Source organism: Ambystoma mexicanum, chromosome 11 (assembly GCF_040938575.1).
Source record: "Ambystoma mexicanum isolate Mex_15411 chromosome 11, UKY_AmexF1_1, whole genome shotgun sequence".
Classification (NCBI taxonomy): domain Eukaryota; kingdom Metazoa; phylum Chordata; class Amphibia; order Caudata; family Ambystomatidae; genus Ambystoma; species Ambystoma mexicanum.
Window position 1 is genome coordinate 917,062,075 of NC_090934.1, and position 16,266 is coordinate 917,078,340.

The window sequence follows — 16,266 nt, forward strand, 5'->3', positions numbered from 1 at the left end:
GTCAAATGGGTGCTGGTCAGCAGACCGTGGCTCATTACAGTAACCCCTTAAGCCCTCCGGTTTTTGTTGTTGCTATTTTGTTCATGATACCCACATGCATTTTCAGTTTCAAGGAGGTTTTGCTCATTTTCGTTTTCCCACCTTTAATTTACACAGAAACCTGCTTCCAATGCCGGGGAACCGCCTATACATGTTTCGTGTGAGGACTCCCCAGTGATGGGCAGCATGTTCTTATTCTCATCTTTTCACTAGGCAGAGACTGGAAGATGGGGATTCTCAAAAAGAGCCTGGGCAAAAAGTCACATATACCTCAAAATCATGTGCCAATAGCCATCATGTAGATGAATAGATTTATTGCAGGCATGAAGGATATCAATGTGCAGTCGCACATGGGTGCAGATGAGATACATCAGGTCATTGTGAAAAGCAATGTCCGGAAGAGTGGAGGGTCGACAGCACAAATAAATACGATAGAATGAAGAATCCGTGTGCAAGGCAAGAAGGACTGGCCAGTCTTAAAAGCAAAGCATTCATTCAAGGGTTCAGAACTTGAGAATGTTCCAGAGGAATCCGGGCCGCACCGCATCCCTTAATCAAGGGAGACTCTTGTTCAGCTTTGACCCCCTGGCCTTCCCGATGTTCCTGCGGACACGCTGGCCCGGGCTCCGTCCGCAGTCTGTATTGATGCAGTCGCACCTTTCCACAAAGAGGTACTGGTGGTTCACCTGCGTCCCGTCACTACAGTGCAACACAACGGGCCTCTCGCTGGTCTCTACCTCTTGGCAGCAGGTGCACTTGTGGGCCATGGAATTCGCTCGGGCTGAGTACCTGCAAGGAAAGAAAGGCCATATTTACTGAAGGAGGTAGGCAGCTACGTGCAGACTGCAGTCACCCCACCGCGATGAGCCGCTACGTAAATTCAGAGCCCAAGGAAAGGGTACCAACCACATCTCGCCAACTTATAAGGGGTGCCCACTGCCAGTTTTACCAGTTTTACCAGCATCCCTTCACCCTGTCACTACCTCATAATATATTTCACCCACTTTTATGTGTCAAAAAATCTTAAGGGTTCATAATAAAAATATGTCAAATCATCAGTCATGCTCTGCATATCATCATTCAACCAACTCAATTCATCTGATATCAACAGTCACGCATCTTGATCAATCGTTTGCACACCTTGAATCATAAATCACACACCTAGGCTCTTTACTGACACACCTCAGATCTTCGTTCACACACCTCAACATCGCAATGACACTTCCCGGCTCATAGTTCAGACCCTTTGAACCAACCTTCACACAGCCACATAGTTATCCCTCAAGAAAGATAAGTCATTATTCACACATGACCAAATATCATTCAGTCATCCACCTCAAATCATCCTAGTATTAAATCATCAATCAAGAAGATGACCTAAGGATCACACTAAATCGTCATTCAGAGCCACAATGTGTGGCCTCATATAGCGAAAGAAACAGACATCCCCTGGCTGGGTATAGCAGCCGAGTGGTGAACCACGTACATGGAGTAAGTTCCACAGGACCCCTCGCACTGCTGCACTTTCACTTTCTCAATGGAGGTGCAGTTGTTGTGGGAAATGTAGTCTTCAAATTGTTTCACGACGCAGGAAGTCTTCTGCTCGATGCCTGAACAGATATCCAGAAAAAAGACACGTGAATAAAGTGGTACACGAGAAGAGAGAGCAATTGGACAAGCGGGGATGGCCTCAGTGGGGGAGAGAAATGAGCTACAGAAAAAGAGAGAAAGCTAGAGAGACAAATGAGGAAAAATAACGGAAAATGGGAGAACGAAAGAGGGGTTGAGAAAAAGAGAGTGAATGAAAGAGCAAAACAGAAACACGACAAGGATAGAGGAAACGAGATCATTCCCTCTAACCCCAAGCCTGTAATAATAATACCTTTGTGATTGGGCAGATATTTTTGGCAGATGTGTGTCTTGTGTTGTTATCCAAAAGGAGGCAGTTTAGATGTACCCCACAGTCTCACTGCAGGTGGAATAGTCAGTAGTGGAACCATAGCGCTGCAAAGCAAATACACCTGGGAAGGAGCCTCGGCCTTTGACCCTGACAAACAAGTGTCTCCAAAAAACCCTCTCTCCCTTTCTTGCACTCATGTTCGTGGTGTTTCAAGGAGCTCCGTTTCTGGATTAAAATGTCTCTTGTTAAATTAAATCACAGTCTAAAATATGCATGTTTTAAAATAAGTTTAATCCTTTCTCTATTTTACATGGTTTTTTGTGAAATCTGAATCGTTTAAAAATCCACACTGTGTTTAGAAGCGTTCATAGCAGACACGTTTTTCGCGCTTTTGATAGGCATTCAAGATAACTCCAAGTGATCTTTGCTATAAAATCCCAAACCCTCAGCAGTGGTATTGGCATAAGGAGGGGGGCATTCTCTACTACTGGGGGCCTGGCATGCACCACACTGAGCCGTGGAGATATCAGCTAGAGGGAGAAACGTGTGTGCTGTGAACTCGGTCTAGGACATTTTGTAATCTCAATAGAAGTTCTTTGGTTTTTAAAAGATTGCAATTAGATAAATTGTCATGCAAAAAAACAACAGCTTTGAAATAAACATACTTCGGATGGCAAGGTAAAGTATTAAATGCAATTACAAATGAAAAATGTAATTCCTTGAAACAGGGCAAGCACGACTGAAAGACAGGAGTAAGGCTTAAGCTATGCTTGAGAACTTGTTGGACTTCCCGAAGCAAACAAGCGAACGTTCTTTGGTGAAAATGTTCCTGGATACACATAATTGTATTTGAATTTATTTAAAGAACAATATCCAATGTAAAAAAAATAAAAATAAACAGATGACCTAGCGCAAGTCAATTTGGTCGACAAGTACATTTACAGAGCGTTGCTAATGAGGGATATTGGTCTGGACACTTGTTTGTGATCATAGTTCCAAAATCCTGCACTGCGTTTAAAGGATATCCAATTGTTCTCAATTTAATGACCATGAATCTTGCTCTTAAATTGCACCCCAATGTTTAAATGTTTAATGGTATAACCCTTTAGATTTTACTAATGTGATTTTTTATTATTTTACAGTTTTTACGTATGTGTCTTTTATCATGGTTTTCATCTATCGTGTATGTCGATGTTAATGTTTGTACGCTGCCTAAATGATTTGATATCAAATAAATACTTGATGATGATTTCAAGAACAGGGATGTCAACTTCGATCAGAAATGACTTAGAATAGCCCATTTACAGAAGGCGACGGCCTTCCCAGGAAGGGTGCCCAGAGGCGTAGCCAGGATTGTCGGGCAAGTGGGGCCAGAGGTTAATGTAGTTGGGCCGACCACAGTGATATTAACATCTGTGAATGCCCACGAAACGCTGTTGAGTGGGCATTTACAGATTTTGGGTGGGCCTAGCCCGTTCCGGCCCTACCACGTCTACGCATCTGAGGGTGCCTGTACAATAGTACAAAGATCAGGGCAAGTGGTGAGCCAGTTTATGAGGGTGTGAACAAAGACGGCTTGTGCCTTGATTCGGGGGTTCTAAGCCTCTGGTTTTGGCTGCAAGGGAGGTCTTGGGATGTGAATGGTCACAGGCAAGGTTTCTGTTCTCGTGCTTATGGCTACTGGTTGTTTCTTACTTTCAGGAGACAAAAGATGAACTCCCCTGAGAGATCAGAAGAAATAAAAAGCAAGCATGTTATCACATTATCACTAAAGACATGCACGACGGATGAGGAAAAGAATGAGAGAAACAGTTAACGAACAAAAGCATGAGTGAAACAAACTGAACCAAGGGATACAAGAGAGACTAGGGGATACTAGAAGAAGAGCAAGAAAGTAAAGAAAGTGAAGAAGCGAGGGGAGGAATTAAAGGGTGAGAATGTCTTCTTCATGTATGTGCAAGTTTGGGCAGATCACATGGGATACTCACATATCTTGCAGCAGCCATTGGGCAGCAGTTCAACAGTACCCTGTGGAAACAAGGAACAGAGTACCTTTATCACATACCCTAGGCAGTGCAGCTCTTGGAATTGCAACTCCCTTACCCAAGGTCAAACAGTTCTTTTTACAGGCTTAATAGAGTTGGAGCCCCTCATCAGTCTGCTGCTACCTACCCATGTGTTTGTCTGAACCCTCAGTCATGTCGCGCCATATCCTTTTCTTTTGATAGGGTCCTAATATGCTCAGTAAATAATACTATACTAATGTATAACACTATGCACATGTAAGCAGTTGTGCTTAAACCTAGTAAATGCATGTGTCACAGGTGACAAACAGCAGTCAGCTCCTGAAAAAATGCATACACGACCCAGTAAAGTTTAAATGATGTTCCCTTTAAAGGGCCCTTTAAAGGGCAGGCCCAATGTAAATCATATTGCTCCTGAGTAGTACAATTGACCTTCAATTGAACACAAAGGGGACTTTATTATCATACTTGGAACTAGAATGAAAGGTTTCCCAAGGTCTGAGATGATGACAAGACTTTGATCCGTAATACTTTAAATGTATTTGGAAGCATGTATTCCAGACTAAGGAGGGCCAGATGAAGGCCCTTTATTTGATTAAGGTTTCCTTCTTCCACAACCTCACAGATGTTTGACCTAGAAGTGCGGGTAGTAAAATGCACGGTGGACCTCTCTTTCAGAAGGATGTCCACATGTGAAATTAAAGGCTTAACATCCATTCAATTTGGTTTAGGGAGTTATCTCACTGAGTTGTAGTGATTAAGCGTAACATCTGGGCACCTCATAACTACAAGAAGCCGAGTCCTACTTGAACTCTGGATAGTATAGGTGCATCTCCAGAATTGAGTGTGGGGAATTTCTCCCTGCAGGTACTTCCAAATCCTGAAAAAAATTGCCTACCAAACTCTTCCAAAAGTCTGATGAATGAGGGCTCAACCCAAACAAGTTCTGGAACCCTTTGTGTGTGCACCTTGCAAAGTTGGGTGACAATGGTATGCGCTGTTTGCCCAGGGCTACTTTCTTTTGGGAGCACCAGAAAGCGGAATTCGGATTTACCTAGGCCCAGAGTGAGGAGGGGATTTTTCGGGGCTGTAGGGCAGGGTTATCCAGCAACTGGCCCTGATCAAAAAGCACCCATCGCAATTCATCTTGAAGGAAGTGCTGCAAAGGCCTGCCTCGATGCTGTGTGTCTGTGCCCAACTCAGGAGTGGCAATGGCACACTGGACACTGAAGCAATGCTCGTGCAGCCTAAGTAGTTACCTGAAGTGGGATTGTTTTATATGATCCCTGGACCTGAAATCAATTTGTTCTAAGTCACACAAAAAACAGAAGCAGAGGAAACGCCCTCACTCAGAATCCTCAAGGTAACTATCATTAGCAGCACCTGCCTGCTTCTCACTGACTCCTTCCCAGCCCTTCCACTCGATGGTCAGGATCCTGAATCACAGTGGCCCGCTGATGAACAGTCACACATTTTGTAGCTTTTTCCATGGGTTTTCCTCCTTCAACAGTTGCACTGTGCTGTTAGATTACTACCCCCATTTGATCTTTTTTGAGATATTTGATATGTTTGCTATTTTCTCATATACATATAATTGTTTTAATTTATTTTTTTAATTATGTTCGAGCCCACTTCACCATTAACCTTTTTAGTGGGAACTAATGAACGCATCCTTACTAATTGTATACATTCTTTTTATTTGGATCTTAAGATTTCTTTTATCTTTGAACACTATAGTATGGTGCATCCTGGATTCCTGCATCGCTCGGCCTCTCTGCCAGTGTTGGACCTTGTGTTTTGGCCTGTTCTGAATATAGGATGAACCAGTGGTGCTCCAGTGAGGGTTTTACCTGTCTCTTTATGCATGGCTGTGTGGAATACTGTGGGAGCCCATCTAAGCGGCTTTATGCCTCTAGCTATTCTCACTCTCACTCTACCGGTGAGATCCTCAAAGCAGCTAAGAAACTGTACACCTGAGAATTGACAGTGATTGTCCAAGCATGGTTGAAGCAGGGGACAGAGCAATGAAACACAGGTCTCCTATGATAAAGCCTAACCCACCAGGTCACAGTATTGTGAGGCCAGGAGAGAATCTGGAGTCAAGACTAAACTCATATATGCTACCCACCCACCTTTCCTCCACATCCAGCTTTCACCAATGATCTAAGATTACAGAGGCCAAACTCTAGGACTATTCAGTCTCCCACTCCCCTCACCGCCCCCAGCATTCAGCCTCGCTGACTGGGATGGAGAGGTGGTGCCCTGACAGGCCTTCGGAACCCCTGGACAAATCCGGAAAGAATGCCAAAGCGATTGAAAGTAGCCTATGAGGCTGCGTAGCACCACGCAGGCAGAATGCAGAAGTGTATCAGCACATGACTACCTCTCTGCGATGCCAGCTAATGCCCTGGCTTTCTCGGCTGGGAACGTGAATGGCTCTCAGCCAGAGGGACAGTTACTCGCTCTTAGAAGACAATTCTGAGCCTGGATCCGTTTTTTTCTTTGGACACCAAGATTCAAAACAATCATGAGTAAAGACAAAGGATAATTCTTAGAATGGCATACGTGATGTGAAGCCTTCAGGAGATACTGGTGTCCGTTCTGAATAGAAAGTTTGCACCAAGGGGTTGGGGGGCTTGTCATAATTGTCTGTACTCGGCAAATCATGTTATCAGCCTGTTATAACAGGAAAGGAGTCATATTTTGCGAGCATCCTGGTGCCCCTCCCATAATACACTCAGCTGTGAGGAATTCAAGCACCATGGTGTCCCATGTTCACTCAGTTTCGGTGGAATTCAAAGGACCCTTCCAGATCCAGCTAGAACTGTTGCGACTTCTTTTTGGCAGCCCGCCCCCCCATAAAGGCATTCATTTTCGTCCACCTTGTCACACTGCAGTAAATAGAATATTTGTTATGGTGCCAAATTTCCATCTGAAGAGTGGTGATACTAACCAAGAATAGCTCGCACTTCACAATTGTGTCCTGGTGCTGGTATGTTAGGCCGTTGGTATTATCAACATTAATAGGGATCTGGGCTATCTGGCTGCAAGTGACAACTTAGCGCATTTTACCGCAATGTTTTGTTTTCCACGTGTGGGCCAGACTCCCATAGCTTCTATTCCATCTTCCTGCCCCCTTAGACACCTCCCACCCACACACCCCTATTCTACCGTTGCCATGTTCCTCTACCCCACAAAAACCAACTGCATTAAAATGCTGTAACTTGTCACTCAGGCCAATGCGGTCAGTCAGTTATGTCCAGGCTGAGAGCTACCAATCAATACAAGTCATTGGATGATCGATTGATCGATTGGATTGGATTGGATTGAAAATGCTGTAACTTGTCCCTCAGGCCAATGCGGTCAGTCAGTTGTGTCCAGACAGAGGGCTACCAATCCATAGTTGTCATAGGATTGATCCAAGAATGAATAGCTGAAGCAGTCTCACCAGGTCTTGACTCACTTCAACAGGTTGTGCAACTGGCCTCTGCATCCTTATTTCCTGCTGTGTGTTTGAGTGTGTATTGGGACAAACTTGAGAAAGCCATGAGCGTTCAGGTGTACTTACAGGTTCACAGTCCTGCTCGAAGAACGGCGGGCAGGAGATGTGGGATGTCGAGGTGATGAACTGCCCTTTTATTGCAGTACAGCTGTACATGGTGCAGTTATCGCTCTGCGATGGGATCGTACTTCCAGGCTGGAGACAGAAAGGTATGGCAGAAATCAGAGGTGATGAAATTCTGGCACCATGAGACTATTGCCGCCTTGCGCATGGCACTCTGATCACTTAGCAGAGATTTCAACCCGCAGCGACTTTGTGCTCATACAACTTGAAACAAAAGGCAACAGTGGGCATTTCAAAGTGTTCTCCAACATTGCAAATATTTCGCATAAACTTTGTGAAATTGTGCACGTTGTCCGTCTGGAGCTCAGTTTATTTAATATCTGTATTTTTATAAGGCATTCAGGATTTAGCAATTAGACCAGGGATAGGGGACTTCTGGGTTAGCACTCAAAAAGCCCTACAAACAATGAGTGTGATACATGTCTACAAACCTTAAACTCCTATGGAGGGGAACGTGGGGGTCGGGGAAGATCAAGAAGAGGGAAAGGTGGGCTCTGAGCAAATGTAGTCTAACAATTCTCTGTAACGTTTTATTCAATCACTGCATGAGTGTCTGAAATGATGGCTCGGCGTCACTAGAGCGAGCCTCCTATAGACTTCGGGGGAGGGAATAGGAGTGCAACTCAGTCTGGAGCTCACTTTACTAATTCTGACGAACGGACCAATGACAGTGTTGAGCAACAGATGACTACGAGATCCCTGACCTCATGGGTTTGGCTTATAGGTGAGGAGCTCTTCCCCCTGGAATAACATGAGGTTCAGAAGGAGGACGCAGGGACAGTGAGTGGCATTGGACATGGATCAATTAAATTGGTGTACCTATATGTTAATGAAGTATAATTGTTGCGAGATTATGAAATCAATACGGTCATAACCCACAGGTGGGACCTGAAAAAGAGTTCCAGACCCCACCACTCCCAGCCTCTTAGAAGCCATTTTGTTGACAACTCTGTACTTACTCTGAGCAGCTGAGTCGCACCCTCCACGTTCAGGACGCAATGGGTCTGCACACAAACACCGCAGCAGTCTTTCTTAACGTTTGTATTGAGCACGAATCCCTGTAGAGCACAAAAGAAAAGTCAAGGCGAGGCTTGAATGTGGCAGTGGAGCAACAGTGGCCTTCTAAAGAGGGTTTAATTGGCAATTTTTCAGTAAAGATCTCAACTCTGCTATGTTAACGTTAACGGTCCACAGAACTATCAGCTATGCGGTACGTCTCAGAAAGTGTGTAGCAGTTTCAAAGGCGGTTATGAGGTTAATGGCCCTTTTCAGTGGTTTCTGCTCCAGTCAGGTCGGATCTATGTCCGAATGTCGGGAACAAAAGACTGACCTTGCAGATTCCAGGCCGCAAAGGCCGCACCAGGAAGGTCGGTCTTTTGTGCACGGCCCTCTCCCAATATAGTTTGAGGGGCGATACAGCACCCTCCACACTTCTCCCCCGCTTCAGTCCCACTTACCTGCTGTAGGCTCTGGCTGCTTTGGTTCGCGGTCTAAAGGTCACGCAGATGGAAACCTGATGCACCGCACGCCATGCTTCTGTTTGTGACCTTGTGTGCCTCTGGCTACAGACAGCGAACGAGTCAGGTTACATGACCACATCTGATCAGTTAGAACACGCAGCTTCTGAACTGATGAGCCTAGGCCAAGCATCTGCAACTGGGAAGTAATAATCCCAAACATCTGGAGAACCAAAGTCCTCAGACCCTGCCCTAGGAGCTATGCCAACATTTATAGCTATAGAATCATTGAAGAAGCTGAGGTTCAGCGTCTGATCGAGTGACGTACTCCATCGGCCAGATGGACAGTGAAGATAAAGGTAGCTCCATATGGTAAAGAGAAGGAGTATATTGCAACCTATGGTGTCCGGACAATACACAATAATTCCATTCATTGACCCAAAACGAGACCCGGCAATTTTAGGGCACTAAATAAACAAGAAATTGCCTCACCCTGCAACTTAATTGATTGTGTCTAAAACTCCGATACAGGGAATGCATTAATGCCAATTGATTGGGCAAAGAGTAACGAACATCTTATCCGGCAGACCGTGGTTCTTATCTGGCCAGTGCTGGTAGGGATCAGAAACTTCTATATGATTTTTTTTAAGGATACTGTCCTACATGAACTAACCTTGAAGGCTTCTGTCAGTACCGTTGGTTAAATTAATGCCTGGTTGCATTTATTTTCCCAATGGCCAACTATCAATTGAACTTAATCATTGGGTATTCATTGCTGTCTTTTTGTCCGTCCCCATGCAAAACACAAGCACTGACTGTGTTTGCAAATAGGGCTACCGTCTTTCCTGCAAAGGCAGTCTTTGTGCTTGGAATTGGCCAATGTGGGGAGGCTTGACATGTTAGGGTTCTGTTTGCAGAGCTGCCAGACATCTTACAATTGCACTGTAGGTCATTAAAAAAACATGCACAGCCACCTACAGGAGGCTGAGTTGGTTGGAAGTCCTCATCTATTGTTGTAGGTATGCCTCACCATTGAATAATGTGTGAGACAGAGAATTCAATGGTTTGAACAAGCATCTGTGATTGATCAAGCCATGGTTTAGTGTTTAACGTTGAATTATATCTGTGAAAATAGGAGTCAGAGCAACACGTTTTGCTCTCCATGAGGGTTACATCGCATCGAGAGCGGTGGCACACCTGGAATGAGTGAGTAGGAGGACTCAGAAAACATGTAGTCCCCCCAGGCCTGCTTCACTAATGCCCACATTCCCTTCTGGGTGGTGATCTCGTGGCCCAAGGCAAGTGCCTGGCCTTCAACGCTTCCAGTTTCTAGTTCACAGTGAGTTACAGTCAAGAGAGGGTAATAAGCTTGGGTGCTGAATGTTACATTATGAGGGTGCGCTGCTAACTAGAACACAAACCGTAACTGACTAATGCAATGACATGTGCCTCTAGCAGACACGGCAGGTGCCCCATCCCAACATTCCATGCTGGAGAATCATTCATTGCTGTAAGAAATGCTGCCAGCAATGAAGGTTGCAAACAAGAGGCCAGGATGACCATGGGAAGATGTAACCAGTGCAGTTACAATAATGCTTTCCACCTGTGCACCTGGACCACCTGCAGTAAATCCACAATAACCAAGGAGGACACTATTAGATTGATGACTTCTCCTTTCAATGAAATGGGGACCTCTACATGTGTGGGGAAGAACTTGGCGCATTCTACAACTAGACACATGTCCACGTGAGCACACACTTTTACAGCTGCAGATTATATTTAGGAGGGCTCAATCCGTGTGCGCAACGCTTACTCTGAGGCCTCAATCTGTATGCGCCATGCTTACTCTGAGGGCTCAATCTGTGTGCGCCATGCTCGCTGTGAGATGTCTCAAACCTGCCTTCCCACGCACCCGGCTGTGCACATTGCCACGCAGCCTTCTGAAATGCAGTGAGTGTGGAAAATGTGAATATGCAATGGACAAGAACACTATTCCAATAACACTTTAATGATTGTTTCCGCACCATTAGGAGTGTGTACCCTTGACCGTCCTCACAGTAAAGTCTCTGTGGGCAGAGCATTTCGATCCACACACACTTGCGTAACTAGGCAATGTGTGTGCTTTATAAGAAGGATTCTAGCTTTTTGTAGGGCATCAGTGCTCAGGACTGCATCTTTTCTCCACACAGAGCAATATATCCATTCTCATCTGTGTGGGTGGGACATGTAACACTGAGGAAAAACTGGTGAGATGCTAACAGGGTCATCTGATTGGAAGCAGTCCTGTGGGCTCAATCCTGATCCTGCAGGGCACACTCTGTATGTTCTCATCTCCTCTGACCTCTCCCTCGTTAACCCTCTCACCACTCCTCTCTCCTGGATCGATCACTTTCTCCTCTCCTCCCAACTCTCTGTCTCAACCCCGCAGACCAAGCCAGCTCTTCCACTTCTGGCTGACTCTCACCCTGACACGGCCCCATTTCCAAGCTCCACTCTACTATCTCTGATACTCTCAATGTTCTTTCCCCTGTCATGAGGATACACCTGAAGACCAAAGCCAAGTGCAACTCTTGGTACGACTCTGGCCTCGTCACCCTGAAACGCAAGTGTAGGGTTGCCAAGAGGAAATGGGCATCTTGCGCATCCTTAGACAAACTCGCCTGCCACCTGTACCAAAGACAATACCGGCTCTCTGTCCACACTAAGAAGCGAGTCCACATCCAAACCTGTGTCTCTGTGGCATCTAAAAACTCAGCTGAACTCTTTAAAATCTGCAAGGATTTGGCCAATTCTGCTGCAATCTCTACTTCTCCTGTCCCCTCACAAGCCCTCTGCACGGCCCTGGCTTTTCAGTTCATCTCTAAAACCCAGGACATCCTGTCCACTCTCTCGTCCTCACCTCCTCTTCCTGCTTCTCTTTCTGCTACCTCTGGCCTTCTTTCAGCCACCTCTCCTCCCTCTTTCTTTCCTCTGTTCACTCTGGACGAGATTTCTAGACAAGTTCGATCTATGAAAGTCTCATCAAAACAGTTTCTTCCCTGTTTGTCCTAAACTATCAGGGACCCTATTGACACCCTTGCTGCTACGCTGGCTAACATATGCAATCATTCCTTCACAACTGGAGCCTTCCCCTCCCCTCTGAAGCACTCCCTGGTGCACCCTCTTCTCAAGAAACCCAGAGCTGACCCCTCCCTCCTGGATAACTACCGCCCAATCTCTATCACTCCTTTCCTGGGCAAACTCCTGGAAAAACTGGCCATCTCCTTGCTCAATCTCCACACTGAATCTGTTGGTTGTCTTCATGATCATCAGTCTGGCTTCAGAGCTGCCAGAAGCATGGAAACTGCTCTCCTGAACATCCGCGAAGACCTGCTCTCCAACCTTTTTTTTTTTTTTTATCTCCCCTCTGTCCTCATCCTACTCGATCTCTCTTCTGCCTTTGACACGCTCAACCATGCCATCCTGCTCAACCGCCTCCATGATTACCTGGGTATCACTGATGAGGCCCTGGCCTGGCTGACCTCTTTCCTCCCCGACCAACCCTCCCAGGTCCAACTTATTATTATTGTACATGGGTCCCAAATGATGACTTGCATAGGCAACACTGATGCCGAACCATCTCCTATTGGTGCAAGAGCACAACCAGAATAAAACACTGAGATCAGGTCAAATACATCAGACAGTAGATTCTGCAGGTGTAGAAGAGATTCAAGTATCCAACACACATGCCCATTCAGAGGCACGTAAGTGCACCGCAGGCCAACATAGTAAACAAATCATGCCTTACCGCTGCGCACTGGACATTGCAGGGAACGTAGTCGCATGACACTGTTGGCCCGGAGGTGCCGTTGGCTATGCAGTTACAGCTTTGGCACTTATCGGAAAAGACTGGAGAGCCAGGCTACAGCAAATGAAGGAAGAACAGTTAGCATTTCGCTAGAACTTACGTTTGCCGCTGCGGCCATTATGGTCAAACAAGTCACTTTTGCAGAGTCAGTAGTTTGTCTAAGTTCCACCCTTCCTATTCGTTTCTAAGCTTGCCCACCTATGACTGTTTTGTAGACATGAGACCAAACACATCATAACAGTAATATCGAATGTCCTTTGCTTATAGGAGTGGCACAGCTTCCCTACTGCTGAAAATAGTGCAGCAAATAATTAAAAAAGCTGGAGAGCAGGAAAAGGATGCTGGGAAAATACAATACAGGTTATTTTTATGTGGGTTGGAACAGTCAATCCAGGTTTAAAAGCAAGGTGCCCTGCATGTACGCCTTCATTTGCCGCTGCGGTCCAGTTTCCGTCCCTTTAAAGGAGGATTAAGGGGCACAAAATGAACATAGTGTTGTCACTGTGCTTTACTCCTTGGTCTTCAAAGTACAGAGTGGAATCCGCCCCCATGGAGCACCTGCAAAAAGGAGGCAGTTTCCATAGGAATCCATTGGTAAATGCCGCCTGCAAAGCCTAATGTGCAGGCAGCAGATGCATGTGTTCCAAAAGGAAGCATAACAAGAAAAAGTACTAGCAATTTCACCTGCTTCACTCTTTTGTTTAACACTCCGTTTTGTACATATGTGAAATGATGTGCAGAGGACGCTGCTGCACATACGTGCTATCATTGTCAGTCCCCTGCATGCAATTACACGTATTATAAAAGCACCCCCACACTATGTTGGGCCCATACAGAGAGGTTTACCCAGCAGAAACAGGGAGACTGTTGGCCTCATTACAACTTTTCCGGTGGGCTGCTAGTACCGGCGGCCTAGCGTAACCTCGGCTTACCGTTTCCGTGGCCCGATACCCCGGTAATACTGGGATATTACAGGCAGTGACAAAAACGGTAAGTTCCCATTCCCATGGAGTTCCATAGGCCGCCACAGGGATGGGAACACTGAAGCACCGGCACCGTTGTTTAAGCTGAAGCACCGGCACCGTTGTTAATGGTACCGGTGCTTCAGTGATTTATCTGCCGTAGGGCCCTGAACTATCGGCAGGTCAGGCCTGAACGGTATTTCTCAGCCCCTACCGGCAGACTCAGAGTGAGCCGGTCCCGAAAAGGTGCCAATAACGGTGTTACCGGGACCTTATTTCCGCACCGACTCACTTGTAATGATGCCCTGTGTGACCACTGTAAATATTGAAGGCCAGTACCATCTTCAGCTCACGGCCCCCTTATCTAGGAGTCTAATTAAACAGCAATGCTTGTGGCCACTGGCAATACTGGGAGTTATGCCCTAGACACCCAACTTAAATGCCTTTGCTGAAGGTGCTGTGCACATGGTGGGCTTTGGCACTGAGTTTGTGAATTGCCGCCATTTTTCCCTTTGAGCACTGAATGCAACGTTTTTAGTGTGTAGCGTAGGTGGGTAAAAAGACCATTCGAAGTGGACAGTCTTTTTGGTCCTGTTCCAAATGGGTGTGTAGACAATGACGATTGTCACTCCCTGACACACCTTGCTGGCAGTCTCGGTGGAGAGGAGGCAGTGTTTACGTGAACACAAAGACCAAATAGCCCACTTGCCGTCCTAAATCTGGTTGTTTGTACTGCTGGGCAATGAGGAACTGTGGCACTGAGCTTCAGATTGCAGTCTTCTCCATCCCCCGCCTTTCGCAAGCCGCCCATTCACACAGGCATCTACAATTATGCAGGCCCGTGCAGTGTGTGCTGTGGGAAACACTCCCCCGCACACTGTGCAGAATGCTTCTATACCACTGCCCAAGAGACCAGCGCAATCACAATAAGCACCCTTCCCATTCTGACTGGCAGGTGAGGCACATGATAAACATACCTGGTACTCTGCGTCTCCGTGCACGCAGACATCTTTGCGCACTGCGGAGGAAAGATGGAAAGTTGAGGTAAGCCAGACATACGATACAGAGATTTCTCAGTGCAGTCGTTCTACATTCACATGCATCACTTTGGTTACTCATTGCCAGAGATCCGTCCCTCCCCACCTTTGCTGTGGCCAGCACACATCAGCAGCACAATCACTTGCCTTGAAGTAAGGCAGCCCTTTCCAGCATGAGAACCTGCCATCTGGGCTTCTGTGAAGCAGACCTTACGTGATGAAGTCTCTTTTCTATGTCGCCATGACCAACCCTGGCTCTTTTAGTAGACCTAAAGCCTCCGCTGCAGCAGCGTTGGTGATCTTAGAAATGGCCACAGGCAGGGCTTTTCGAGCTCCTGAAACCTGCCTTAAATCCATTTTAGCTACTCACCCTCCTGGTTTGTCCACACACTTGACTCCGCCTTACACCAGGCATTATGGAGGCCTGTCACCAATAGTTTGGAAGGTTATTTAATATACATTTTGCATAGTTGTTATTTACCCATTCTAATATTGGTGTATCTTTTGCACACAGTACGCAATGTACAAACAAGGACAATCAGTAAAACTATCTTAGATACAGTTTTATACTTAAGAAGAGGGAGCTGAAAATTAATGAGATTTAATTCTAGTTTTCAAGAAGTGTCAAGAGAAAACAACAGCAGTACTGAAACAATGAGGGAATATGAGAATGTGGGTGGCAAAAGAGTGCCATGTTGAAAACACACATAGAGAACAGTAAAAAGACCAAAAGCAGCAAAGGGGCAAAGTTTGCATGGGGGGGGGGTTGATGAGATGTGAATGGAAATGATCACAGCTGAAAGAAGAGAATGAAATCCCTCATGCGCAAATACGTGTAATTGAAACCGCTGGGGATCTGGCAGCCAATGAAGATGGGATCAGCAGGGGGAGCTCTGAGAGGACTGAGGCAGGCCAGACCGTATAGGAAGACCAGAAGAAGAGCATGAACAGCACAGGTGTTGCTAGGTCTGGAATAGATCCAGGCATACGCTAATGGCTGGAATGTCGAGACTCGGGCTAACTAGCCTTTTGGTTGTAGCCCCTGAGCTTCTATCCGGGACTACAACTAAAAGACCTGGGGCTATAGCCCCCTCAGACTTCCCCCAACAACCTCTCTGATGAACAGGAAGACTAACATGAAGTCAACAACTGTACGTAAAAGTTACGTCTCCGAAAGCAAAATTGTCTAGTGCCCAATGCGTGTTGGGGTGGTGGCCGGGGTCATAAAAGTGACTTTGAAAGTTTCTATTGTAACTCTTTCTCGCCATGATGTACCTTATCCCCTTCAGTCCTGTTAATGGGAGAATTACAGGCATAGGTCACAGTGGAACAGGGAATGCATACTGTGCAAAACATGCTCTAACCAGATGTGTTC

The 16,266-nt window shown here is 46.1% G+C and overlaps 1 protein-coding gene across 1 annotated transcript in view; it reads right to left on the bottom strand.

The window, feature by feature from the left end:
• Positions 1–338: 338 nt before the first annotated feature.
• Positions 339–16,266, bottom strand: part of MUC2 (mucin 2, oligomeric mucus/gel-forming) — a 210,788-nt gene continuing 194,860 nt past the window's right edge. Inside the window, exons 55-61 of the mRNA XM_069625392.1 lie at positions 14,832–14,872; positions 12,833–12,946; positions 8,548–8,646; positions 7,532–7,660; positions 3,928–3,967; positions 1,526–1,649; positions 339–828 (exon numbers count right to left, since the gene is read on the bottom strand). Of these exons, the coding sequence (XP_069481493.1) occupies positions 594–828; positions 1,526–1,649; positions 3,928–3,967; positions 7,532–7,660; positions 8,548–8,646; positions 12,833–12,946; positions 14,832–14,872 (782 nt within the window). The 3' untranslated portion in view covers positions 339–593. The remainder of the gene's footprint in view (positions 829–1,525; positions 1,650–3,927; positions 3,968–7,531; positions 7,661–8,547; positions 8,647–12,832; positions 12,947–14,831; positions 14,873–16,266) is intronic.